This window comes from Trematomus bernacchii, unplaced genomic scaffold (assembly GCF_902827165.1).
Source record: "Trematomus bernacchii unplaced genomic scaffold, fTreBer1.1, whole genome shotgun sequence".
Taxonomy (NCBI): Eukaryota; Metazoa; Chordata; class Actinopteri; order Perciformes; family Nototheniidae; genus Trematomus; species Trematomus bernacchii.
Genome location: NW_022987582.1, coordinates 12,453,212 through 12,481,119, shown reverse-complemented (window position 1 = coordinate 12,481,119; position 27,908 = coordinate 12,453,212). Strand labels below are relative to the sequence as shown.

General features: G+C 39.9%; 1 protein-coding gene across 1 annotated transcript; it reads left to right on the top strand.

Moving 5' to 3' along the window:
• On the top strand, window positions 1-27,889 carry macf1b (microtubule actin crosslinking factor 1b). Its single transcript, XM_034127881.1, has 39 exons — window positions 1-657; window positions 858-914; window positions 1,659-1,829; window positions 2,485-2,651; window positions 2,765-2,924; window positions 3,027-3,111; window positions 3,358-3,602; window positions 6,345-6,464; window positions 6,584-6,691; window positions 6,805-7,023; window positions 7,393-7,596; window positions 8,259-8,490; window positions 9,398-9,624; window positions 9,715-9,837; window positions 9,930-10,031; window positions 10,598-10,699; window positions 10,865-11,029; window positions 11,189-11,344; window positions 12,129-12,326; window positions 12,776-12,904; window positions 13,008-13,178; window positions 13,259-13,414; window positions 13,504-13,710; window positions 13,825-13,944; window positions 14,026-14,195; window positions 14,741-14,900; window positions 15,246-15,440; window positions 16,034-16,159; window positions 16,485-16,628; window positions 21,490-21,678; window positions 22,224-22,338; window positions 22,469-22,635; window positions 22,727-22,889; window positions 23,547-23,701; window positions 23,796-23,870; window positions 23,967-24,084; window positions 25,133-25,278; window positions 25,972-26,092; window positions 26,218-27,889. The coding sequence occupies exons 1-39, from the start codon at window positions 1-3 to the stop codon at window positions 26,241-26,243; spliced, it is 6,351 nt and encodes a 2,116-aa protein (XP_033983772.1). The 3' UTR covers window positions 26,244-27,889.
• Window positions 27,890-27,908: the final 19 nt, after the last annotated feature.

Sequence of the window (27,908 nt, the reverse complement as noted above, 5' to 3'; positions counted from 1 at the left end):
ATGGGTAACCTCATCAGCAGGCCCAGCTGCCTGGGCCAGAAATCCAAGCATGTGAGGTCAGACGAGGCTTTCCTGAAGGAGTGTTACCAACGACGAAGAGAGTGGCAGCCCCAGGAGCAACATGGCGAGGTCAAACCAGAAGTGTCAATACAAGTCAAAGACAAAGCAAGGGAGGATGCAATCAAGGAAGCAGAGGTGGAGAGTGAACAGGAGTTACAAAACATTGATCATAAGAGGGAAGAGGGGACTCCTACTCCCATTTCGGACAAACCCCTCCGCAGCTCCCCCGCTTCCACAATCAGAAGCACCAGTACTCTTGACTGGCACAACAGCCCTTCTCCAATAAAAACATCCCGAAATGGTACACTTACAAGAATAACAGTGCCTCCGGAGTTCACCAGATCCCCCTTGGCTAACCCAGACTTAAACGCTACAGAGAGAAGGGCCAGCTTCCAGAGGAGAGACTCTAGAGAAGGAAGCCCCTGGTCCTGGAAGGCTCGGGCATCACGTGAGGTCACAGAGGTGACAGAGGTGACGGAGACGACCGTTACGGAAATTGTGGAAGTGGTAGAGTATCCGTCTGGAGATAAGGGAGGGGACCCCATTGTCACCAGAACTGTCAGAGTCCTGAACGGTGTCGCAGATGAACTTGCAGAGGTTGATAACAACTCCGATTTTCAAACACAACAAATCTCATCTATCTTCCATGTCATCCTTTCTTGTTCTCATGTGAACTTTCTAACCTTTTCCCATCTAGGCTCTATCTTTAGACAAAAATGTTTTGAATGTATAACATCATGGTGGGTCCTGTGACTTTATGAATCGCAACAACATGCTGACTGTGTTTATTTTTGTAGCTCCAAAGTGATGGACACTCAAGCTCAGACCAAGATTCCTGCATGGATAGATGGAGGGTATGTTTTACCCCTTAACGTTGTCTCTCTTTTACCTCATTCACACCAACGGTGTTTCAGGGCCGGTTCAGAGCTGGAGCTTGAAAAGCACCGGTTTTTCCTGTTCACACCGCAGCGGAGCAGCCTCTTAGCTCCGGAATCCGGTTTGTTTCAAGCACCAAAAAATTGTCCGGCTAGAGCAAAAGCACCTCATACGTCACGCTTACGTCGAGGCGTGGGCAGGGGCAGGGGCGGGATCAACTCCTGAACAACAACAAAAAGCCCGCGTTTTATCCAGTTTGTACACAACGATGGAGACACTTAACAAGCAGCAGTGGTCCACTGAAGAGACCAGCTACCTACTGGTCTTCCATTTCGTTTCGACAGAGCAAAACCAAAACGAGTAGCGCTTCAACACAATCGGCTATTGTTGTTGTTGTCGGTGTGAGCTGTGAGGGTTTTCCGCAAATTCCGCGCGGTTTGGCTTTATGAAGCAGGCACGCAAACGGTTACGTCATGACGCAAACGATGACGCAATGACGCAGCACCAGTCGGACTCTGGGCGGTGTGAAAAGAGCCGGAGCTAAACCGAAGAACCGGTTCTGAACCTGAAAAGCTCTAGCACGGAGCTTGAACCGGAGTTGCGTTGGTGTGAATGAGGTATTTGTAATGTTATAGTTAATCAAGTTGTACCTGGAATATTTTGCAAACAGTACTTTCTTTCATTCGTACTTCAGCTAATACTTTGTAATGGTCTCTCTCAAGGGAACAAGATCGTCTTTGGCACTGAGGGATATGTCAACAGATCCTGAGACATTTCTCCAAAACCTAGAAGCTTTGCTCAAATGGGTCTGCGAGATAGAGGAGCTCACAGCCAACCAGAAACCCCCATCCTCAGAGGTCAAAGTGGTGAAAGCACAGCTCCAAGAACAAAAGGTCTGCTATCACCAAAATCACATCACCTAATTTCTTGTCCAAAAAATGCTTTAGAATATTATAGCGCTGTGTCGACACCTAGAAGGTATACCTATAGAAAGGCTAGCTCACAAACTGAACTGCTTCCTTTAGAATTTAAATACAGTTCTATTCAGCGGTGAATAGGTTGTGTTCATAGCCACAATGAGCTTCTTCAGTAAGGCTTTGTGTACATTTCCTGGGGGTAGGAAAAAAGCGGGGACGTCTCTCACCTTTCAGCTGTAATCACACCCATTGTGAGCTGTTTGGATGAGGTGAAACCTGCCTGGCTCTTGACAATGTAAGCTTGACACACGAGACAGGGCTCTGACCCAAAGGCAAAGAAAATAACAATGGGGCTTTGATAACTGAAATTCTTACTGGAAGCAATGTCATTTCCTCCGATACCTCAAATATAAGGTAAATCAGTTTTCTGTAGAACTGAAAAGGTCTAATCTGATTTAACACAGAAGCGTCTTCGCAAAGGCCTTTGAAACATTTCTCCCTTGTCCTTATTCTTGATTTGTTTGTCTTTCTTGTAATAGGTGTACATATTATATACTCCTGCTTTTATAAATACAACTTTTCAATTTCATGAGTTATGGATTGATCTGAGCTTGGTTTTGTTCTTTTACAGCTCCTGCAACGCCTCCTAACAGACCGAAGGTGTAGTATGGACTCCATGATGTTGGAGGGCCCTCGGCTTGTAGAGGCCCATCCAGGAGAGGAGGGGGAACAGGAGAAGGTCATGCTCTCCACTCTCAAACTGAAATGGGAGGCCTTACAACGGGGGGCAGAGCAAAGGTCAGCTTCCTTTAGCCAATTGGCAATGCCACATTTACATTTGGCAAGGCTAACTGTATATCACAATTCTCCATGACCGAAAGGGGTAATCAATGAAAATGTTTTTGTTGCAGGAGAGCGAGTCTGGAGCTTATTCTGCCCAGGGCTCAACGCTTCCAGGAAGGTGTAGACAGCTTGCAGCAATGGCTCATATCTGTGGAACAGACCCTAGCTGAACTACGGAATGCAGAGAGAGTGATGCTACATGTCTCAGAGGCCACAGACAGGGCCAAGGTTAGAAATGTTCCATGTATGGTTCAACTTTATTGAACAGAATATTAAATGTGCATTATGCTGATTTAGAATAACTTTGATGTGTTTTATCTTTTCCTTTAGGCTGTTGTTGAAGAGATTCAAGTCAAAACTGCTGAGCTAGGGAAAATACAAAAGTCCGGACAAAATCTGATGGAAGCAATTGCAGGTAAGGTTTTCCACATAGGGTAAAAATGACAAGGGCTTAGAATGGTTAACGGTCGCATATAAATACATAATGTTCTATAACTGCAGCATCAGAACTGAATTTCACAGCAAAATGTTAAAATCAATTGATTATAAAAGCCTATACGCATTAGATTTAGTATGGATTCTGATTAAATAAAATAAATGTTTGTCTTACCCACAATGTCAGCTGATATGCCCAATGGTTGTGGTTTTTCCATTCTTTCAGAGGAGGAAGCCGAGCAGGTGCAGGAGAAGATGGATGCTCTGCGAATCCGTTGCTCTGTGCTAAGTCTAAGCAGTCTGGACATCCTGCAGAGGCTGGAGCAGGCCCTGGAGGCCTCCAGTCGCTGTACCTCTAGCCAAGAGGACCTTCACCTGTGGCTGGGCCGCATCGAGAGGGAGCTCCTGGGGGCAGCTGGAGCGCATACACATGCTGGAGATGCAGTACTATGTGCAGCTGAAAAACAGAGGGTAACATTCTCACTCAATACTAAAACAAACACTTCAGAAGCTTTGGAAATGTTGCTTACTATTTCAATGAAAAGTACCTGAACTTACCTGACTCTAACTAGCTTGATCTTTAGCATTCATGTTTTTTTTTTAAAGATGTGGAGGCTAACATTAGGTTTCAGTATGAGTTTTTGAAAGTAGCATGCTAGCTAGCTGATAGCTGGCAACATAACTGTGCCTAAACAAAAAGTTACTCAGGATATGTTAAGGATTATTAAGCAAAGCCATTGCATTGGTAAACAATACAAATGCTAAATGCTAATATCTATGTACCTAGCTTGCTATCCAATGTTTTATCATGCAGCCTTTGCTGACTAGCAAGTAACTTTTTTTCAAAGAAAAAGCTAGAGGGTGTAACATTAACGGTACGTCCACACGGCAGCGTGCGTTGAAGCTTGCCGATGGGCGTGTCTGGCGTGCGACCAACAGCCAATCACATTAATCTCCCGCCCTGGACACACAAGCACGCGGTTTGATTGGCTAGAGCTTGTACTGGCATATGATTTGATTGGCTGGAGCTTCCGTCTACGCTTGAAAAGTTGAACTTTTCTCAACTTTCGAAGCGAGCAACGGAGGCAAAGCGACGCGACGGAACCACAATGCAGTTCGGCAAAGCGTGACGTCACCCCATTCAAAGTGAATGGGAAGCGTCTCCGTTGAAGCACGCGACGCTGCCGTGTGGACGGGCCGTAATGTTTAACCTAGTTATCAGATAGGCTATAAGGACTTACTATGGAAGGGCTCCAAATCAGCAGATGCATCTCATTTCTATATTTCTGCATATTTACATGGTCGCTCATATCGAGTTAAGTGGACTTAGATGGTTCCTGCTTTGGTTATAATTCTGCTGTAAAGTAATGTTATTACAGCAGATGTTTTGAAGGAAAAACACAGGTGTGATTAATAATGTTAATACAGGGATGGATCTATAATTAGTGTGATTAGTTACACCTGTGTTTCTCTTGCACCTGGAAACGCGCCACCATGGCGCGTTTCCACTACACGGCCTCGCTCGGCCTCGCTCGGTATGGCTAGGCCTCGTTAGGACTGGCTCACTTTATGGCGCATTTCCATTACAGTTTAGGAACTGGGGTAGTATCTATAGTAACACAGTGTAGGCGGAGCCGTGACGTCATCTTCAATGAGAACCCCAGAAAAACAACACAGCCGTTAGCTGTTGGCACTCAGAGCTCACAGCTCCTCATATCTGTTCAGAAACTAGACAAAAGTTAAACAAGTACACACCACAGACTGCCTGTGTCATGGCGAATACAGTCGCTGCTTTATTTATGTCTGTATAGGCCGTTGTTGTGAGTGTGGACGGTCGGAGCATATACTGCGTTAGCTTAGCCAATCTCCATTTAGAAAACACGCATTTTAAAAGGTTTTTCGCCTGCCGTCTGTCTGCAGACTTGACAAAGCATTAATTCATGGTTTTTACTAACCGGTATCAGTATGTTGTTACTTCGGCATCATTTTGAAACGTGTATTACAATTAAATCACGGTCAAATATGTCCATCTTGTTGTAGTTGTAGCCCCCTTGCCAGCGATGCTCTCTCTAGTTTAGCATACTCAGCCCGACTCAGCCTCGTTGTCTCTGGCCCTAGACCCACGATTTTATGAGGCCAGAAAAACTGTGAATTAGGACCCGCCGGCCGGTACTAGGCCAAGTGGAAACGCAACCAAAGACGGGCCGCTGACGTCACAGCCCTCTTAAACCGTGCTCCGCGCTGTAGTGGAAACGCGATTGTAGTGGAAACGCGATTGTTTTTGGCCAATTGTTTTAGGCCTGCGGTTGCAACACAGTCTCACGGCATTTCGTGTTATAGTCACGAAATTAATCTATTGATTCGTGTTCACCAACACGATTTCGCAATTTTTTTCGTGTCACACAGAACGATTTTAAAAGCAATGTAAATAATAACAAATTAGAAGGAAAAAGACATTTAAAAAAATACAGATTTAAGTATTCTGACACAGAACGATTTTAGAAGCAATGTATTTATATTGGTAGTGTGTTTCGTGCCTGCACCAAATAATAACAAATTAGAAGGAAAAAAAGATGACATAAAATACAGATGTCAGTATTCTGAGGCTCTGAGCCATTTCTTTTCCTCACTGACGGCAAAAAAACTCACACATTATACAATTTAAAATAAAAGGGATAGGGTTAGGCTTAGGGTAAGATATTGAGTAAGAAAATGTTTTTATGAACCACACAGCTTCTGGTCTTCCAAGACCCGACCGGACAAAAATACATTGCATTTAAAATCGTTCTGTGTGACACGAAAAAAAGGTGAAAATCGTGTTGGTGAACACGAATCAATAGATTAAATTAATTTCGTGACTAATAACACGAAATGCCATGAGACTGGGTTGGCTATAGCATACACAAAAATTAACATCAGGTTTTTTCTCCTCTTTAAGCTATAATATTTATTGGGACATTTATATTATAAAAATTATATTTTCAAGCAATGTTTTTTACTAATAATTTAGAAAGACAATATGATTTTAGCCGAAATATCTCTCTTTTGTAAAATGTATTTAAATGTCATTCCTTAATTCTCTTCATATTAAAATAACACATACATATGTTTCCTGATATTGTTGTGTATGTTCGATTGCTGTTTTTATACAGACAGTGGTTTATATATTAAATGTCATTAATGCTTTGCTAACATACAGTATATACTTCATAGCTGGAACAGGCAGTGGTGAAGGAGATGGCTTGGTTAAGAGACACAGCGCTGAGTCTTGAAAAGCTGAAAATTATTCATCTGGAGCCACAGCTCATAGCAGAACAACTCTATGAGCAAAAGGTCGGTAGTTTTCCACGAATAGAAAACATAACGTTCATGTAAGGTGTAAAGAAGTTTTAGAAATTAGTTTACACAATGTTTCGTAATGGAATTTAATTTCATGATTATCTCCTGAATAGATTTTAGCAGTGGAGATTCTGCAACACAGGTTCAACATTGAGAAGATGGTGAAGATTGCTGAAATCTTGCTGACATACAGTGATGAAGGAGAAACATGTGATTTGCAGGTATTTAATTACACTTCCAATGCATGCGACCAACATTAATAATGTGAACAAATGTACGTTTAAAGTCCAAAAATGTTGAAAATGTTCATTTTTTCTTTCACCTCTCTCTGCAGGCCCCACTAGATGCCTTACAGGAACAATGCAACACCACCTCAGCAACCAATTCCCATGTGGTGCTGCAACTTGAGCACGCTCAGTCGCTTCTTCTCCAGTTCTCAGAGGGCCTCGCTGAGGTTTCGCCCTGGCTTGAGGAAACTAAAACCCTGATTGGCCAGCTCTCCCTAAGCACAATTAGCTACGAGGCATTTCGGGAACAACAGGACCTTTTACAGGTAGAAGAAACCTGCCTCTCCACAACAGAATGCCAGCTTTTCCCTATCAACCTTTGAACCAGTTCAACAAAGAAGTCCTTTTTATACTTCACAGTCGGCCACCATTTCCCTCTAGCTGAATGAGCTGTTCTGTTCTAGTACAGGTCATTTGTCTAATCTACTTCCTGGCATGGTTACTTTTCCATGTGTACTACACTATAATGACATTTCAGTTTTGTCAAGTATGCCATGTAAATTGAGACCACAGGATTTGTTTTTTCAAACTTCCTCTACCAATTTTAGGGATTAAACTCAAATCAGGTACTTTCTGAAGGATGTCTGCTTTCTACATTGTTATACAATCTTTATTTGTTTCTCTTTTCTACAAAGGGGCTGAGGGAGTCTATAGCTGAACACAGACCCTTGATAGCACGATTATGCTCTCTGGCGAAACGCTTGTCAGAGCTAAACCCCGTTCAGGGGGAAGAGTTCTGTAGAAGGGCTACGGAGGCAGAAGAGCAGCATAGAGCCATCAGAGACCGGGTCAAAGAGACTGCTAATGTTCTCGAGGAGTCCTTACCTCGATTCACACAGGTAAGAATGTCAGCAGTGGACATTTCTATAAATGCAAAGTATGACAACATTTGTCTACAACTTTTTTTTCCATGACCAACTGTGACAAAATCACAAGCATTATCACTGAAAAAAGAGACAAAACTGAATGTAGCTTAAGAAATAAAAACTTCAAATTAAATACATTTTTTTCCCGATGCAGCTGTTCTGTCACCTGTGTTGCTCGTGTGAAATCTAAACTGCAGCACACAATAAGAGCAGTCGTAGTTATTTAATTAGTTAATATAAATGTAACTTGTTATATTGTATCAGCTGTACCGCACAAGTTAGAATGAAAACAGGGGATATTAGGACAATATTAATTAGATGGCCTGACATTTTTAATACAATTTCATGACAAAAGGACTAATATGACAGGATTTCATTGACTTGCTACTAAAATAGTTACATTTTATTTGACTAACATTATACCAAATTGTCCAGACTTTTAGTAAATTAAAACAGAATGTTAAAGAAAAACAACTAACAAGACATTTGACACAGGAATAAGAATATATATAATATTTTGTCACAAAACTAACACGTAATGCTTGGATGATGAAGCAAATGCTAATGTTAACACTAGTAATACACTACAAATACACAACAAAAACTAAACATCATGTATTTTTTTGTATCTATAGCTGAATGAGAGGATGACCCTCATCAGAGAGAGTCTTGAGCGCCTGCACAGTCGCATAGAGACGGTCACCTCTCTTCAGGGCCTCACCCCCAGGATCCAGGAGCAGCTGCAGGACAACAAGCACAGCCTGGGCGAGCTGTCCAAGCTGCAGCTGGGCCTGGGCAGCGTCAGGACACAGGCCGACGAACTGCTGGCTAACACTCAGGCAGCTGGGGATGGATCTGTGGGCACAGGTAATGATCTCCTAAGAATTGATATTGTTTGTATACAGATTGTATGGAAGCCAAAGAGAGCAATTGTGAAAATAATGATATTGGTGATCTTTTTTCAAAGTCTGATTGAAATTGTTTCTCTTTTGTGTTTATTATTTAAACTCAGGTTGAATAAAAGGTTTTGCCAGGCCATTTTCTTTTTTTACCAAACGGGAAAAAAGTTTAGGAAAAAATAAAGTTTTACCAGAATACTTTTTTCCTTTACTATTTAAAAATCTGTAATATGAAATGTATTTATTGTTGTAATACTGATTTTAGCCACACGAGGCTGAAGAGCACCACTACCCCATTATACAAATTATTACTACTCATGTTTTCTTCTAGGTAAGTTTAGAATTTCTCAATGCATTTTTAACAAACATTTGGTGTGAACATGTAACATTAATGTCACGTCTTTTATTTGAATTTTAAATAAATATACCTTGTGTTTGGAGTGCATGGAGAATCTCAAACTTAAATGATAGAAAACATGAATGTTTTTGGTCCTATATAGTACATTGGTGCATTTGAGCTTCTTGTGGTACAAAATGAGTATTACAACATCAAACAAGATACATTTTCTTGACAGAAAAAACAACAACTCACCTGGCAAGAAAAACATTTTTTTAATGCAAAAATAATAATCAAGGAACTTGAAATGATCGTCTTCTTTTAAGTCATCAGCACGGGAGAAAGAACAATTTAGATCAGATTTTACACAAAAAATGTATCAAAACAATGTATCACCATAATTTATTTTATCGTACTTGCCTCTCAGGGTTTCCTCATATGATACTGTCCTGGTACACAATGGACTAAAAGTAGCATTGGTTATGCAAGAAAAAGGCAGATTCTAAAGAAAATTCCTGTTATATCCTTGTGATCTTAGCAATCCAGGAGCGCGTGTCCAGCCTCTCCCAGCTTTGGGATGACACACATACTCAGGCCCAGGAGAGAGAAAGCTGGCTGCTCAAACTCTTGGATCTCGCCATGAAGTTCTGGAGCGACATCAGCGATGTCACGGCAGCGCTTAATGACGCTCAGCAGGCAGTTTTAGATCTTAATGCCAGTCGGAGAGAATCAGAAACAATCCGACAGAGCCTTGAAACCATGCAGGTTTGTCCGTTAGCTCTAACTTTAACAAATATAAGAAACAAAAATATTATTTTATAAAATATTAAACTTTTCAATCTTTTCAACTTATAGACTCTCAGAGAGGACATTGACAGTTTACAGGGAGATCTGGACACCCTTGGTGTTTTGGGAATGGACCTGATGTCAGCATGTGGAGATACTGACAAACCAGATGTCACAAAGAGCCTAGATGAAGTAAGATATAGGCTACATTTAAATACAAATAATTTCAAACTCATGATGCTTTGTTGACTGACTTAAAACCTTGTTTCTTTGGTGTCTTCTAGCTTTATTGCACTTGGAACAACTTGAGCAAACTATGGAACGAATGTCACAAAAAGCTGGAGGAGTCTTTGCAGATGGCACTGCATTATCAAGACACCATGCAGGTGAGGGAATATACAACATATCTATATTGTATAAGCCTACCCATATACTAACAAAAATGTCATGGTCTGATCATGTTGGCCACCCATGCCCAACAGAAGCAGTGTTTTGGCATCCTGCCAAAGACCAAGCTAGTCTTTTATTAGGACAATAGACTCTTACCCCCTGTAGCTTTACTTTGAGTGACTTACAAATGATGTGGTCCTCTGTCAAGGAAAATGATATTAATGGTGGGAATGGTGTAAGACAATGCAAACAAGATCTATTTAAAATGCATCCAACTGTATATAGTAACATGGCAACTAATGTTGCTGTTGTTCGATTATGAAATCATACAATTCAGCAAAAATTCAGTTATAAGGGAACAAATGTAGCTTTTAGCTACTACTCTCCAAGACTTAGGTTCACCCTGCCCAGCTACATTTAATATACAAATCCTACTCATTCAGACAAGATGTAAGTTATGTTGGTACATATTTATCTTCTTTTTTGTTTCTTTGAGCACTGAGTGGTTAACGGTATAACATTTGTTGTAATTAAAAGCCTGCTGTTTTTGTCCTGCTTAAAGGGTCTTTTTGAGTGGTTGAAGTCAGCTGAGCTGAGGTCTACAGAAGAGTTCATGGTTGGAAATGATCTGGAATCAGTCAAAGAGCAGCTACGTGACCTCAAGGTGAGTTCAAGTGCTGTAGTACACCCCTAAACCTTTCAAGGTTGTTCTTACTAGGTTTTATATATACATAAACATTGCTTCTGGCTATGTAGGTCATTATTTCTGATAACAGAAAACACATTAGTTATGGCAATGTCTAATTTCTAATTTCTTCTTTTTCCTCAGGAATTCAAGCGAGAACTTTACCAGAAGAAAATCGAGATAGAAAGCCTGAACCATCGCTTTGTGTGCCGCCTGTCTCCAGGCTCGGAGCGTCCGGGCTCTGTCTCGCCGCTGTGTGACTTCAGACAGCGCTGGGACAGCCTGGAGTCAGAGACCGTCAGCAGACAGGTGAGAACATGGAAGCATATATCATGTAATATTGATAATAATGTCACTGGAAGTCACTTATAGCACAGTGTCACCTGCATTTACCCTGAAAAGTAAATCAAAGTAAAGAAAGTTATTCACTTTTTTTATTTGTCTTGCTTTCATCTGTGTAAAAATTAGCATCAGCTGGAGTGTGCGCTGCTGGGTCTGGGTCAGTTCCAAAACACGCTGGATGAGCTGCACACATGGCTGTCCCGCACTGCTGAGCAACTGCAGGGCAACCGACCAATCAGCATCGACCTTCAGGCCTGTGAAATAGAGCTGGCTAAACACAAGGTTGGTGGCTTAAATACTATATTTAATACTAAGTGTAATGGAGCTCTTTCTGACTCTTAAGGTCTCAGAGAGCAGTGAATCCTACAACTCTTAACCCCTGTGGCTACATTTTTATTTTGTTTAATTGCATTATTTTCTGTTTACTAAATGCTAGGGTTTTTTGTATTTATTGTACTGTCTTCAGAGACAGTATGACAATTATTAACAACAACTGAGTTTGATGCAGTTTAATCTTGTGGGGTGGCTAATACAAAATAAAAAACATTCCCATGCCATGGAAATACAATATATAATATATTGTCACTTTCATTTAGTTATATTTCTCAATAGACATCAGTCCTGATGATAACTTCCAAATATTTATTCATTTTAAGAATTGTAACACTGTAAATGCCAGTGTTTTTTTTTACAAAATGTCAATGATTAGCTACAACATTGTTATTGATAAATTGCATCAAACACATTTTGTAATACAGCACAAATGACCGTACTGGAACAAGGAAATGGGCATGTATATGATCCATAGAGCAAACATGAACAAAGACGTGACAAAACGTCCAACATTTGAAAACTAAAAACCCACCCTCCTGAAATGTATGCTATATTCCTATAGTCTCCTGAAAATGGTTGACATGGTGTCTACCAGTGTCTGTACCTTATGCATTATTATTATTACCAACAATACATACTGCTAGTACCCTCTCACAAACATGCCTTTTCTAAACAGCCAATCACTTCCAAGCAATCATTTTCAATCTTACTCTTTGTATTCTTTCTCCTACAGGTCTTGCATAATGATGTCATGTCCCATGTCCGCACAGTGGAGTCCCTGAACCAGGCTGGCAGGGGGCTGCTGGAGGTCGGGTCAGGGGACAGCCCACATGGTCTGCAGTCTCGGCTGGAGCAACTCAACGAGAGCTGGGAGTTTGTCCGCTGTGAGACTGAGCGCAGGCAGCTGGAGTTAGAGAACAGACTGAGTCAGGTGGCGAGAAACACACATCTGTTATTTGTTACACATTCTAACAATAGTCACACAAAAGTATAGACAAATAGGAACAGTACGTATACAGTAAACTCTTACGTTATCTTATAGTATGTCTCAGCTGTACTGCATTTACTGTTTCATTCAATTCACTCAGTTTATCATGGCGCCCCCTTGTGGTGATAGTAGGGTAACATCTACATTAGAGTCCGAATTTAAACTGGTGGTCATAAAGAAAGGTAGTTAAAAAATAAAATGGTGTTATATTTGTTTTCCTTTTTTCTCTTCTTCTGTAAACATTGCTATTACTTTTTATTGTTTTGATATTTGTTTAATCACTATTAGCACTTTGGGCTGATACAAATACAGCAATCATATTATTAGTATTCTTATATCAGGCTTTAGTAACCTGATATGTGCATTCATTTTTTTTTTTCAATGTTTTGCAGGTACAAGATGTTACAATGGAGATTCAAGATCTCCTGCAGTGGCTGGAGAACACAGACCTGAGACTGTCCTCCTCTAAAACCATGTGGGGTATGCCGGACTCTGCCAGTGAAAGGCTCAGTGCACACATGGTAAAAAGAACCAGACTATAAACTCTAAAAGAGATACGAGAAAAATCTGTTTCCCTGGAAAATAAATAATAAAACCGATTGTCCTTCTTCTCGCCCTCAAAAGGAGCTGTGCACTGAGATGGATTCAAAGCTCCACGCCTACACTGACGTGAAGAACGCCATCCACAGGATGCTGGAGAGCAGCAGCGTGATGCGGGGATCGAGCACCGAACACAGCTTATCTATTCTGGAACAGAAGTGGGCATCTGTTTACAGCAAGGTCCACGAGCGAAAGGTAAGTCAACCCTTCCTCTTGTGGATTTATCACTCATTTTGTGCGTTATTACATCTGATAGCGTCATTATGTTCCCTCAGGCAAGGCTTACAGAAGGATTGGGTCTGGCCAAGGACTTCCACAGTAACATCCAGGAACTTCTCACCAAGATGAGCAAGTGTGAAGAGTCCATCGGGCTTCTTCCTGCTCCCAGCTTTGTTCTGGATAAAGTGTGTACTCAACTTCAGGAGCACAAAGTAAGTCCTTCTTCAATTATTCTATTTCTGATCCAGATCCAGAGTTACAGAAAGTTTCTGTATTCATTTTCTGGTTTTTATTTGCACAGACCCTGCTGAACGAGGTGAACGGTTACGGTGAGAAGAAGACCACAGTGGAGAACACGGCCCGCAGGCTACTAGAACTGAGCAGGAAGGAGGACTGTGACGTCATTCATAACCTAATCATGACCGTCCAGGATCGATACAAGAAGCTCCAACAACGCGCTTCAGAAAGAGGCAAAACACTGGAGGAGGTCAAAAAGAATGCCAAACAGGTATAACACCATGTACACTTCACTTAAGACGGATGACCTCAAACTAAACATGGACTTTAGGTGCCACTCAGAGGAACTTTTGTTTAGTATCTGTCTTTATTTTTCATATTTTAGTTTAATGAATCATGGCGCCTGCTAGTGGACTGGATGACGGAGGTGGAGCAGATTTTGGACACGCATCGAGAGATCGCTGTGACCCACGAAGAGATTAAACAACAACTGACAGAACAGAAGGTGCAGTAAACCAAACGATGCATTGAACTTGGTTTTACATGTTTATGATCACTTGACAGATCTCTTATTCTTTATAATCAGGAGTTCCAGAAACTGCTGAGGTCCAAGAGGCCCATGTACGAGGCGACCATGAGGAATGGACGCAGCCTTCATGAGAGAGCTCGGACTGGCTATGATAGACAGCATGTGGAGAATCTACTGGCTGAACTAAAAGACACCTGGGACACCATCAGTGGCAAGACTATGGAGAGGTATGGAACATTAGCTGTATACCAACTGATAGGAACCCATTACAAGTTAATACGGTTTTATTAAGCATATTTCTTTGGCTATAGGTGAAATAAATGTATATTCTCTAAGATTAAGATAAGGTCAATCCAACCTGTCAAATTAGCACAAGGGGTTTCTTGACAAAATAACACATTGTTTCAGTGGTTTCATTTTGTAAATATATACATTTATGACTGGTTTCTCGTAAATGCATAATTTATTTTGTAAATCTTAGATTTTTTCTTGGAATTATTATTATATATTTGTTTACATAATACATATTTTCTTCATTGTTTATTTATTAAAAAAATGTATGTGTATTTATGATATTTTTTTCTAGTACATGTATCATTTTCTTCTTGTTAATTTATATAATGTCTTCATTTAAACATATGATTTCATTTCTCTTTAACTTACCACATCTCAGTGAATATCCACATTTGTTTTAGTCGTTACTTAACGAGTTAATCAGGAAATATTGAGTTTTTTCATGGAATATAACCCCCTAGTTAATTTGCTTTTGCAGACAACACAAGCTGGAGGAAGCTCTGCTGTTCTCAGGGAGATTCACTGACGCTCTCCAGGCTCTGAATGACTGGCTGTACAGAGCGGAGCCTCAACTGGCTGAGGATGTTCCTGTTGGGGGAGACAAAGACATGGTCCACAACCTGATCGACAAACACAAGGTAAAACACCCACAGTAGCATGTAAATTCATTTCAGGCCTTAATAGTTAAACACATTGGCAAACATAGTACAGTGTACAGATACTGCATAATATGTAATTATTATATTATCTTTGTTCAATTAGATTCCAGTGATGGCTGCTTAGGACATTGGTATACAGTAACTGCTATAAAAAGAAAATAAGCTCATAATCACAATGAAGGCTTTGGTGATTGTCATATTTGTTTACAGTGATTTTCCTAATTTCTTTTGATATTAGGATGCTATATGTCTGCCTTTGCATGGCACATTTTGCGCCAGCTTCTTCACAATTGCAGTCTCTTAGCAAAGTGTCCTTTCTCGTAGGCCTTCCAAAAAGAATTAGGCAAGCGAGCCGGGTGCATCCGGACCCTGAAGCGTTCTGTGAGGGATCTCACCCGGAGCAGCACGGCCGACGCTCACTGGCTGCAGCAGCAGATGGACGAGCTGGAGGGCCGCTGGGAGGCCGTGTGCAAACTGTCCGTCAGCAAGCAGGACCGACTGGAGGCGGCACTTCAGCAGGTAGTTCTTACCATAAACTAAGGTCACAATAAAATATTGTTTTATTTTCATTTGGGTTTCAATCAGAATTTTACTACACTGAAATCGTCTTAAACATGGCAAATGACAAGTCTCCACATGAAAATACCAACATGCTTACAATTCTGGCTGCAGGGAAAAATGTACTATGCAAAAAAGAAATTCACCTTAAAGCAAAAAAAAGTAAAATGTGAAATAAAGAAGTTATCTGGATGCTAGAAAAGTTGACAAATGTCTTGAAATAAGATGAAAAAAGCTATTTGGTTTTCTTTGGGAATTGTTGTGTTAATTTCACAATTTCACTTTTTAAATAAATAAATTCTTACAGCTAAAAATAACTTTTTGTAAAGAGGCAATGCAGCTGAAATCAGTGTCTTTGACAGTTATTTAGCTGAATTTGTTTTTAAAATACATCATTTTAAGATTTGCTAACCATGCAAGAATGGAAAGTATCTTAAAACAAGCTTCATCAAGTTTTTCTGCAGTGCATAACAGGAAAGGATAACTAATATTTGACCTTAAACAGGATTTACCCTACTCTTATCCTAATCGTCATCTGTTGTTGTCTTCGTTAGGCTGAAAAGTTTGACAGCCTCGTGCACTCTTTCATGGGGAGCCTCACGGAGGTCGAGAGGGTCCTGAAGTTTGGAGTTATACCAGAGGAGGAAGAGGGCATGCTCGCTTTCGACAAACAACACGAGGTCAGTATCACATGAGACTTTATAACTCCTACAGGGGAATACATTTTTGCTGCAGGGGAGGTCATAGGTCAGGGTCTTAAAATCTACAAAACAACAAGTTGGTGCTGATAAGGATCAAGGGGTTGTTTAGCGGGGGGGCTATTTGCTAACTTATGTGTGAACCCATTGAACCAGTTAAAGAACGAACCCAACGACCATCAGTTAGTATCCTGCTGCCATAAACTGTTCAACACTTCTAAAAGATAGTGATATATGAACATGTTTAAAATGCATGATGTAAATGTGAATCAAATCCTGACTTAATGCTTTTTCTCCCCCTCTGAAGGAATCAATGGGGGTCTTGCAGGCTCAGGGGGTGGACCTACAGAACATCCAGAGTCTGGGTGAGGAGATCCTGGCCTCCTGTCACCCAGACTCCATCATCACCCTAAAGTCCTGGATCAGTGTCACCAAGAACCGCTATGAGGAGGTGAGCACTTTCTAGACAGGCAATAGCAAGCTTTTCTTAGTGATTAACCCTGGTGCCTCACTATGGCCATTTCTGGCTTTAATTAGGGCCCAAGTGCAGACAGAGTTGGAGCGGAGGACCTATTGATATTGCTAGGGTTTTTATTATATCGTACACAAGATGAATTACATTTGTGAGGGCCTTAACATGCTTAGAAGCTGGAGACCTTTCGCACACTTGTCAGGACTAATTACAAATGTTATATTGTAGGGGTCTCTTTATCACGGCAAGCAAAACAGCTCAATAGCGCCCCCTACAAATGTGCTAAAAAGCAGCCTCTCGTTGTTATTTCACATACAAGTCTGACATTTGGTAGGCATATGTAGCATGAACCAGAGACAAAAAAGTATCTTGGTGTCTTAGTGGAAAGTCTTTCTCTGTAAACCTAAAAGGAAGTCATCCATTTTATTTATTTTTGCAATGTTTGGCATATAATCCTCCTAACACATTATTCAGATGTTTCTGACATTTGGTCAGAATAGCCAACCCAGTCTCACGGCATTTCGTGTTATAGTCACGACATTTAATCTATTGATTCGTGTTCACCAACACGATTTTCCCTTTTTTTTTCGTCTCACACAGAACGATTTTAAAAGCAATGTGTTTCTATTGGTAGTATGTTTTGTCTGTAGATACCCCCAAAGCTGTTTTCTTATTTAAAAGAAGACCTTAATCTAAAGTATTATTTAATGTTTAAATAAAGGTTAATTTGTTTTTCTGTTTTGCACATCCTCCTATTAATATCTTTGTACATCCGGCACTAAACTGTTTTATTGTAGAGATCACTTACAGTATCTTCTTGATTTTTTATATTCTATATTTCTATCATTGACCTTCTACTTTCCCCCTATTTTGTATGTACTCTTAATATTTTTTTCATCGAATATAACACATTAAAACAATAATTCAATAACGTGCTTTAACCACTAGGCGGTGCACACAAGGTACACACAGCCATAATAACTTTTTATTATTAGTGTAGGACACTTATGTATGTATAACATCTGAAGATGTGTAGTTTTATTCATGTTTTCACATAGATTTACAGCATATTACTATATTATTTCACATGTTTGACTTCTACACATTAATATCTGATTTGTAAAACAGACAGAAAGGTATATCCGTCATTTAATGGTAAGCTATTGAAATTGTGATTCCATAGATGTGTCTTCCATCACCCAAAAACCCCTGACTATTCTTTCAACTCAGTATTTACATTCTTATATTCAAAGAAAATCAGTAATATCTTTAAAAACCACAAGTCCTTTTCTATCAGCTGTGCACCGTTATGGTGTAAATATAACCTATCTACCAATTGGATCAAATATAAAAGTCAGCAGAATTAGTATTGATACTGCAAGGAGACGTATTGTGTGAAGAGAAATTGAAGATGTTGTTTAATTGCTGATATATTTATGATCCACGTCACGTTTTCAGTTTTGGCGGCAGTGCTTCCTGTTTGTCTAGAAGTCTTCTAATCAGGGCTCTATAAATAAAGAACTACGGCAGATGTGTAATATTTAATGCAGCCTAACCGTGTATTACAATGCCGTTATGTGATGACTTTCAAAGAGAAAAGCAAGCACACTCGGAATAAAGTATTATTTTCTTTTTTTTAAATGTTTTTCGGATTTCATATCGCATAAACACCATATCCCAACGTGCATTGCGGCTAAACAATCCAATCACCGAGCTTAAACCATAGCTGAGGATCTCTTGGGTAATCAGTTCAGTGGCTGTGTATCTGTTTCCGGTTATTTTTATTTTGAAATTCAGTTCCTGACGGACGCCAAAAAAGCCAGAGATTATGGAATTAAACAAATAAATAAAAACAAGGATAATTGTGTGTTATTGATGAGTAAATAACAGTGTGTTATTTAGAAAAGAATAACAAATTAGAAGGAAAAAAAGATTTAAAAAAATACAGATTTCAGTATTCTGAGGCTCTGAGCCCCATTTCTTTTCCTCACTGATGGCAAAAAGAGTCCGACATTATACAATTTAAAAACAGTAATCGTGGCTTGATATTGAGTAAGAACCATAGACTGTATATGTAAAGAACATGTTTTTATGAACCACACAGCTTCCGGTCTTCCAAGACCCGACCGGACAAAAAGACGTGATGCAGGCACGAAACACACTACTGTACCAATAGAAATAGATTGCTTTTAAAATCGTTCTGTGTGACACGAAAAAAAGGGGAAAAACTTGTTGGTGAACACGAATCAATAGATTAAATGTCGTGACTATAACACGAAATGCCGTGAGACTGGGTTGGAATAGCCTCAAGACGTGAGGGAAGCTTCATAGTGGACATTTTTAATCTGCGTTGAATGGCAGCAAATTTCGATCCTTTGCCATGAAAAGAGAAGATGTTATAATTCGCTTTGGAACAGATGGTAGCTCACGGCCAAGTGGGATGGCACCGCTCTCTCCATAGGAAAACACTGCCATTATTGAGTTGTTCTAACTCTGATCACGTGAAAATAGCTCAAGGGACACTGTTTGAATACCTTAAAGGGGACCTATTATGCAAAATGCACTTTTTGTTGTCTTTTATACATAAAGATGTATCCCCGGTGTGTCAGGGAACTCACAAAGTGTCAGAAAACAAAACCCTCTCTCTTTTCCTTCGTACCCACATCTAAAAAAAAAAAAAGGGGGTGCTAACAAGCAGATCCAGAATTTTCACTCCTATAACGTCATTGGCAACACCCGGCCGACGTGACACGTCCCAACCTATTGTCTCCGGCACACGTGACACGTCCCAACCTATCATCTCCGGCACACGTGACACGTCCCAACCTATCGTCTCCGTATACAGTTGCAGCTGTGTGTCTGTGTCTGTCTAGCACCGCCCTCCCCCGCCCGTCGATGCTCGCGAAACAGAGGGCCTCATATAACTTTGCGTGGGGCCTCAAGTTGGGCAGGGACGGCCCCGTATATATTTTATACTATACTTGCACTGCTTACCATTTTCATACTTTATATATCGTAGCATATTCATACACACTGTTTATACTGTTCATACTGCTCATAGCTGTGTATATCTCACTGTTTATTCATCATTCAATTCATTCTATATTTTATTCTGTACACTTTACTGCTTTTTGCACTCCTGGTTAGAAGCTAAACTGCATTTCCTTGTCTCAGTACCTGTAATCTGTAACAATAGCCGCGTTCACACCAAGTACTTTGCCGTACTTAGTGCCGGCACTTAGTGCCCCGGCACTTAGTGCCCCGGCACTTATTACCCCAGGGCACTTAGTACAGATCGCGTTCACACCGGAATAAGTTCCCTGAGGGAAGATTACGCAAATGAGCCGCTGATGCCACTTCGTCTTCTTCTGCTTTGGGTTTACGGTACGTCCACACAGCAGCGTTAAAAAAATCTTCCAACGCTTCTGCCCATTCACTTTGAATGGGGTGACGTCACTTTGCCTCACTTTTCGCCGAACTGCATTGTGGGAAGCAGAGTGGAGCTTTCCAGGCATCTCAGGCTTCAAAAGTTGAGCAATGTTCAACTTTTGAAGCTTCTGAAGCTTTCGGTGGAAGCGTCAGCCAATCAAATCATATGCCAGTACAAGCTCTAGCCAATCAAACTGCTGCTTGTGTCTCAGGGGCGGGAGATTCATGTGATTTGTTGTTGGTCGAGCTTCAGACACGCCCGCCGGCAAGCTTTTTCTAAAGCCGCGGCGTGTTTTGGGAGTTATATGCTGTGTGTTTACATTAGCAAGCATGCTAACACTCAGAGCTAACCATGGAGCTAACGCTGTAGGCTACTGGAGAGAATATGTGGTACCACTTTACAATAAGACTACCCTTATAAAGGATTCATAAAGGGTTTATAATTAGGTTATGAATTAGGTTGTAAACACTTTATTAATCATTAAGAACCATTTATAAACCAGTTCTAACATAGTTTGCATGCATCAACACAGGCTCACTATTTGGCAAGATGACTAAGCCTTATATTGGCTACTTAGCGAGAATCAACTCAACAGATACCAAGGATGCTGGTTTATGAAGGAGACGAAGTAAGCTAAGTAGCCAATATAAGGCTTAGCAGTACAGATGAATGTGGGCTCACTATTTGGCAAGATGACTAAGCCTTATATTGGCTACTTAGCGAGAATCAACTCAGTGAGCAACAGATACCAAGGATGCTGGCTGATGAAGAAGACAAAGTAAGCTAAGTAGCCAATATAAGACTTACTGTAGCAGTACAGATAAATGTGGGCTCACTATTTGGCAAGCATCCGGTCACAGTTGCCCTGTTTATCTCATGTCTTATAAAAGCTTATTCATGATTAATAAAGTGTTCACAACCTAATTAATAAATGGATTACAAACTATTCGTAAACCCTTTATAAGGGTAGTCTTATTGTAAAGTGGTACCGAATATGTGTGTAACATAATGTCGTACACATAAACCCTGCGAGAGAGAAAGGTTTGAGCTCCATACTGTTTCAGAAATAAAGCTTGAAGTGGTTAGGAGCATAACATGGCATTTAATCACCGCAGCGTTTAGCTGAGGTCTCCCGGTAGAAATCTCTTCCAGTTTCATTTAAAGCAGAATCAGCCTGTTTGGAACAGGGCTGCAAACGAGGGGTATGAGCAGTATGAGGCATGGCTACAATGGGTGATCTGTTTGGTATTTTAAGCAAAAAACTTCACAGACATGTTTTGTATAGGTATGGCCCTATAATATATTTTTCAAATATAGCATAATAGGTCCACTTTAATATCTTAATTTTAAAACAGTGCCTTTGAGCATCTGAACGGATCTAGTGTAACTCCTCCATGTCTTCTGAATCAGGTTCAGACCTGGGCTCAGCAGCAGGGCCAGAAGATCCAGGCCACTCTGTCAGCGCTGCAGGCAGAAAGAGAGGAGCTGCAGAGGCTGCTGGACTGGATCTCCTCCGCAGAGGAAGCCCTCACCCTCAGAGACCAAGAGCCTCCGCCTGAGACCTGCCAGCAGAACCAAGAACTGATCGAGCAGCACGTGGTACGATATGAATATAAAACTGATGTGATTTCTATAACATTGTACATTTCATTATACCTCACCCTGTTGAGAGAACTTCAGAATCAGAATCAGAATGCCTTTATTAGTCCCACAGAGGGGACATTTACGTTGTTACAGCAGAAAATGAGCCACAGACAGCTTAATGTTATATATGTTACATATGTTACATGCATTAACAAGTATTAAAGCTAAAATATTATACAAATAAAAAGTTACACAATTTACAAAATACACATCCTGTAACAGTTCTTAGGGTTTAGCAGCCAGGTATATATTGCACAGTTATTAACGGCATACATATAGCACGTATTGCGCATAGTTGGTTGGTATTTAACAGCAAGGGGTGTTATAGAGTCCGTGTTGTTGTGTGTTAGGGGTTTTATACTGGGAGAAAACAGAGCTGTGCTGGTTGCATAGTCTGACCGCTGCAGGAAGGAAGGACCTGCGGTATCTCTCCGTGAGACAGCGGGGGTCCAGAAGCATCTTTGATGTACCACGTTATCACTGATCCTTCATCTCTGCAGGTTTTCATGGAGGAGTTGAATAAGAAGTTCCCAGAGGTTGAACATGCCACAAAGGCCTGTAAACACAAGAGCATTACCAAACTGCAGATTTCCCCTAGCAAACGACCAATCACAAGTAAGCCTAATAAAGAAAACTTTATATTTACATTCTGTAATATAAAGCCATTATTGTCTTTATCTCCCTGCCATTGAAATTAGTTGCCTGAGCTGATTCCAGACTCCCATGTTGCTTTTTCTCCATCCAGAGAGGAGGAGCACTCTGAAGCTGCAGCCTGTCGTACCGATCCCCCTGGAGCACCTGGACCCCCAGACCCCAGAGCTCAGTCAGCTGGTCAGTCAGTGGCAGAAACTGTGGCTCCTGGCTGTGGCCCGACAAACCCGCCTGGAGCAACAACAGCAAACTCTCAAAGAGGTTATTGTAGTTACAGTATAATGTACACATTATAGTAAAGGAAAACTACTTTGAATTTCATTTCTGTAAAATGTTTTCCAATTCTTGACAGATGGAAGAATTTGCGAACTTTGACTTCAATATTTGGCGAAAGCGCTACATGCTGTGGATCAGTCATCTGAAGTCACGGATCTTAGACGTGTTCCGCAGCATCGACCGGGACGAGGACGGACGCATCAGCCAGAAGGAGTTTGCTGATTACGTCCTTAACTCTAGTAAGACTCATTGTAATACATCAGTACAGTACACTGCAGTGTTTTGACCCATGAAGTTAACATAACGTTTAAAAATACATTAGTTTAAAAAGTGATAGCGTGCTGATACATGAACCCTAGGGAATGCCATTCAAGTCAATATTAAATTAACACATTAATCCAAGAATAAGTCTATTAAATAAATAAATATGGCAGAAATATATAAATACATGCAAATACAAATATTTAAAGGAGTCCATTGAAAACTTTTATTTTTGTATAAATATAAAAGAAAAATGTTTAGGATGTTTCCAAAAGTCTCCTTTGATTTATTTGAGAGTACTTTTCTCCCATGATTCCACATTTAATTATTATTATTATAATTTCTTACTGATTTATTAAATTGTTGTTGTATTTATTTCCTTATTTGTGTATTTCAGGATTTTGTTCATTGTCCTAGTTATTCATTGTATAGACATATTTTGTATCTATATTTTGATATAATACTGATTTAAACGCCATTTAACAGTATTCCAGCCTATTAACATTATTTAATAAGAACATTCTGAGTTTTTAAATAATTCTGTTACAAAGGATTTTTTTTATACTATCAGTGTTATAGTCAAATTTTGCTTTGACATATCTATGTAATAAAATAATCTCTTCCTCCACATGTAGAATTTCCCACCAACTCTCTGGAGATGCACGCAGTGGCACACATCTTCGACGTGAACAGTGACGGCTTCATTGACTACTATGAGTTTGTGAGTGCGCTTCACCCGAGCAGAGATCCCTACAGGAGAACACTAGATGCAGATCAAATCAATGAAGAGGTATGAACAATTTAAAACACAAGAAAACACAAACATTCACGTGATTTGTTACAGTGTTTTATTTATTGTGGCACTGTACTTTTGCCCTCTTTAGGTGAGTCGACAGGTATCACAGTGTAACTGTCCAAAGAGATTCCAAGTGGAGCAAATAAGTGCCAATAGATACAGGGTGAGTATTTTTTAAAGGACAATGATTCAAATACATGAGATGCTAGGGCCACAACTGCTTCCAAAACTGTAACTAACAATATGTTTTCATTTGCAGTTTGGAGAATCCCAACAGTTGCGGATGGTTCGTATCCTGCGTAGCACACTGATGGTCAGGGTGGGAGGGGGCTGGACGGCTCTAGATGAGTTCCTGGTCAAGAATGACCCCTGCAGAGGTCAGTACACCACTCAATTCAATTCAATAGCTTCATTAGCATGACCATAATTACATACAGTTTTGCCAAAGCTCTGTACAGTTGCAACATCCATACACAAATACATTTGAAACAAGCTGCTAAATTCTGAATATAAGCAAGAACATGTTTTTTTCTTCCCAATCCAATTATTTTTGCAAACTATATTTCATATTATACTGCTATTTGACAAGTCGTCAGCACCTGGCTTGACTAAAAGTGATACTAACTGCTCCAATGGACATAGCCTCTGTGACGGAAAAGTAAAGCCACTGCGGAAAGGTCTTAACTTTGCAATCTTTTCAATGGCCAACAGGGGGCGACATCACTGGTTACGAAAAAGAATCTGATTATATAGCAGTCGTTGAAAACTTGATTCACATGATTTATTACCACATTAAATATGTTCCTTATAAGTTTACTGTCTCGATAACTGGTTTCAAGTACTCTTCAATACAGCATGATGTTCATTTGGTAAATGATGGTCCTGTTTAGACTAAAACAGATGTTGAAGCAGGCTATGCTTTAGGACAGGGCCTCCTTGTGATTGACAAGTTGCTAATACCGCAAACTTTGAGTCAGAACAGAGGAGTAGCAGTGCATTTCCCCACCTATAGCTTTACCCTCTTATCCAAATATAGTCACTTCTTGCTACCAACAACCAAGATGGTGATGGCAAAAGTGCCAAACCTGAAGCCTCAAACAGCATTTAGGAAAACAAATGGGGGGCGGGACAATCTATTCTCCACACATACAACAGATCATAACCTAAGACCTTTTTGGTATCAGATACATTTTTTACAAATATATCAAGACATCCAGCTTTTGTCTTAGGTTGTTATTTTACGTTGGTGCCATGCTATTTTACAGTATAGTTGTAGAATTTTTAGATGATTAGAGTGCATAATAAAAACTGCTCAAACATGTCAGCGTGTTCCATGACGTCTATAGTTAGTTTTTATATAGAGGTTTTGCTGTTGGAATGAGAGTGGCTGCATCCTGTTAAATCTCCCTGCTGTGTCGCCAACAGTGAAAGGCAGGACCAACCTGAAGATCAAGGAGAAGTACTTGTCTCCTGGAGGAAGCACTTCTAAGGGTTTGACTGTCAGCAGGTCCAACTCCAGCCTCAGCCTCTACAGCAGCGCCTCGGCCCCCACCAGCCCCCTGACACGCAAGGCAAGCCAACCGCTACTTCCTGTCATTTATCCAGCTCCTACATGTGGTATTTTGATATCAAAACATCACCTTCCTTCTGAGACATTGTTTTGACCATAAGCATACTTTTAATATTTATCATTGTAAGATTTGGGGACTTAACTAGCAAATGTACGGAAGCCCTGAGGCTGACAAATAAGTAAAAATATCGTACCGACTTATTTTGTAAGTCTTGTCTACATAGCTTTTTACCCTGTGTTTATGACTTAAGAACAGGTGACAAAAATGTTTGCTATGATAATCTTTATTAGTTACTTAAATGGTTTTTTTCATCTGTGGATCAGCCGGAAAAGTTTTGTCGGTTGAAAAAAAAATACTTAGACAGGAAAATGTTTTAAGTATGTTATTTTGTCATATATATATATATATATATATATATATATATATATATATATATTATTTTCTTTGTCACTGTCCCCCTTTTTTGTTAAGTTATTGCATCTTCAAATATAAATACTTCTTTAGGTTTACATATACTGTACAACCCACCTTCCTTTATTGCAGTTCTTTTTTATTGCAAAGTTTCAAGATGCAGAATCTAATTGGATATAAAATAAAAACCAGATCAGTGGTGCCAACCTTTTTTGGGCATAGGCCCTTATATTCTGCCATTAAGACGTATAACCCTAACTAGTCTCACACGTCTTGCTTCAGGCGTTACTCCGCAGAAGTTTCTCAGGTGACCGTTGCGTCCGTCCCAGGAGCTCCATCGCTGCTCTGAGCCCCGATCTACAGTTTACTGCGCCAGGGGAGGACAATACACCCTCGCCAACAGGTCAGACAATCAATCACTTTGAAGGAAATTTGCTGCATCATCCATCTCGCAAATCTCAAATACAAAACAAATCTCACTGGATACAAAAAATGCTCTTCCTGTTTTCATTCTTGTGCTCCGTGTAGACGAAGCTGAGAGGTTACCCACATGATTACCTCCGCCTCCTGTGTATGCTGCACTGCTGAACACAAACACAGCCTTGGGGTCACAAACCGGAGTGATAAAGACATCCAAGGGCCAAACACAGATGCATCAGCCCCAACTGAAACAGAGAAGGTTTGAGAAATCTGTTTGACGATCATGTGTGCTCTTTGTGGACAAAAATGAGGTCAGTCCGGATGCAAGACAAAGATTTGTTTTGTTCTTTGTTGCATTGCATACAGTAGTATTTGATTATTTAGAGAGTAGACATGGCGAAGTTCTGCATGGACGATTATTGCATGATAGCCAGGGCCTTGCTTTAATCAGATTCCTTTTATTTCTCCCAGTTATGTTTTTGGTAATAATACTTCTCCGTGGGCAGTAATGGGATATTAAAGTGGCATACAGGGACACATTTGTATGTAAAGGTTTTGTACTGCCGCTACTAGCGTCCAAAAACACATATACCAAAACCATAAATAAATGAAGGGTAAATGATTCTGTCCTTCAACTTTGTGATATTGTTTTCATTTCATTCCATTGAGATTACATTGTTGGCAGGGCCACATTGGTTTTTTTTGTCTTTTTTTTCTACACCACATTTTAAAAAGAATTATGTATTTTGTATTGTTTTTTATTGTACGGATGTTTTCAACACTGGTGATGATGAAGAATGCACTGGAGTACGACAGGTCATCATTGTTTTGTAGAGATTATTTTTTCAGGATTGTTTCTGCCTTTGGATGTATGTATTTGTATGGAACATTACTGTGAACATGTAGAGGTGTCTTCTTTTATAACAGTCCTGGGAATGATTCTGTTTAGCACATTATTTTCATAAAAACGCACTTTTTTTCTGTGTCCTTCTACTGTACTGTATATGGGTTGTTTTGCTAAGTGGGAAATCTGGCATTTGTCATGATTTAGATAAATCACTTTTCCTTAGAATGCAATGAAGGTGATAAGTATGACTCCTTTTGTTTTCTCCATTCCATTCATTTCCTTTTTCATTTTTTTTTACCAAAAATCTGTATATTTTATTTTTCTTTATTTCTGTCTTGTTTTTGTCAGATTTTCTCTGATTTGATTCCAGTCAGAAATCATCAGATATTTCTTGATAGACGCTACATCTGTTTCCTTCAAGGTTTTACTCTTGAAGTTACCAATATTATGCATTTTCTTATCAAAAAATACTGTAAAAACATTTTCCCTGAGTGAGAAAAAACGACCTGGCTTTGACTCCGGTTCTATTATAGAGCAGTTCATATTTCAGCAGTGTAAAGTCACTGTATTTCTATGTGTACGTTTGTGATAAATCTACCTGAGGTCGAAGACATTCTTATGTACCTAATTGCATTTGGTCTATGCAGTTCGTCAAAAAGATTTTTTTAAGTAAAACAAAAACGTTTTTACATTATGAAGTACCTTTTCCTCTTGGCCTGTTGGAGAAGTTGGACATTTGACTGTATGTAAAAACAACAATAGCCAGATTTCACATGTGTCGCTATGCACCCTGATCTTTCTGTACTGTAAATGTTTCTATACCCAGCACTACTTCTAATGTCCAATTTAGGGAAACTGTAGATGAATGTCACTAATACTTTTATGTCAACTTGTATAAAAAATCTTTTTTGTAATAAGACAAAAAAATATTTGCCATGATTGGTCTTCTTTT

Bases quoted from the DNA above. Each gene is read 5' to 3' on its own strand.
- macf1b (XM_034127881.1), top strand. From the start codon at position 1: ATGGGTAACCTCATCAGCAGGCCCAGCTGCCTGGGCCAGAAATCCAAG. The intron at 11,030-11,188 runs GTGAGAACATGG...TGTAAAAATTAG, and splicing joins CAGAGACCGTCAGCAGACAG to CATCAGCTGGAGTGTGCGCT. The intron at 13,415-13,503 runs GTAAGTCCTTCT...TTATTTGCACAG, and splicing joins CTCAACTTCAGGAGCACAAA to ACCCTGCTGAACGAGGTGAA.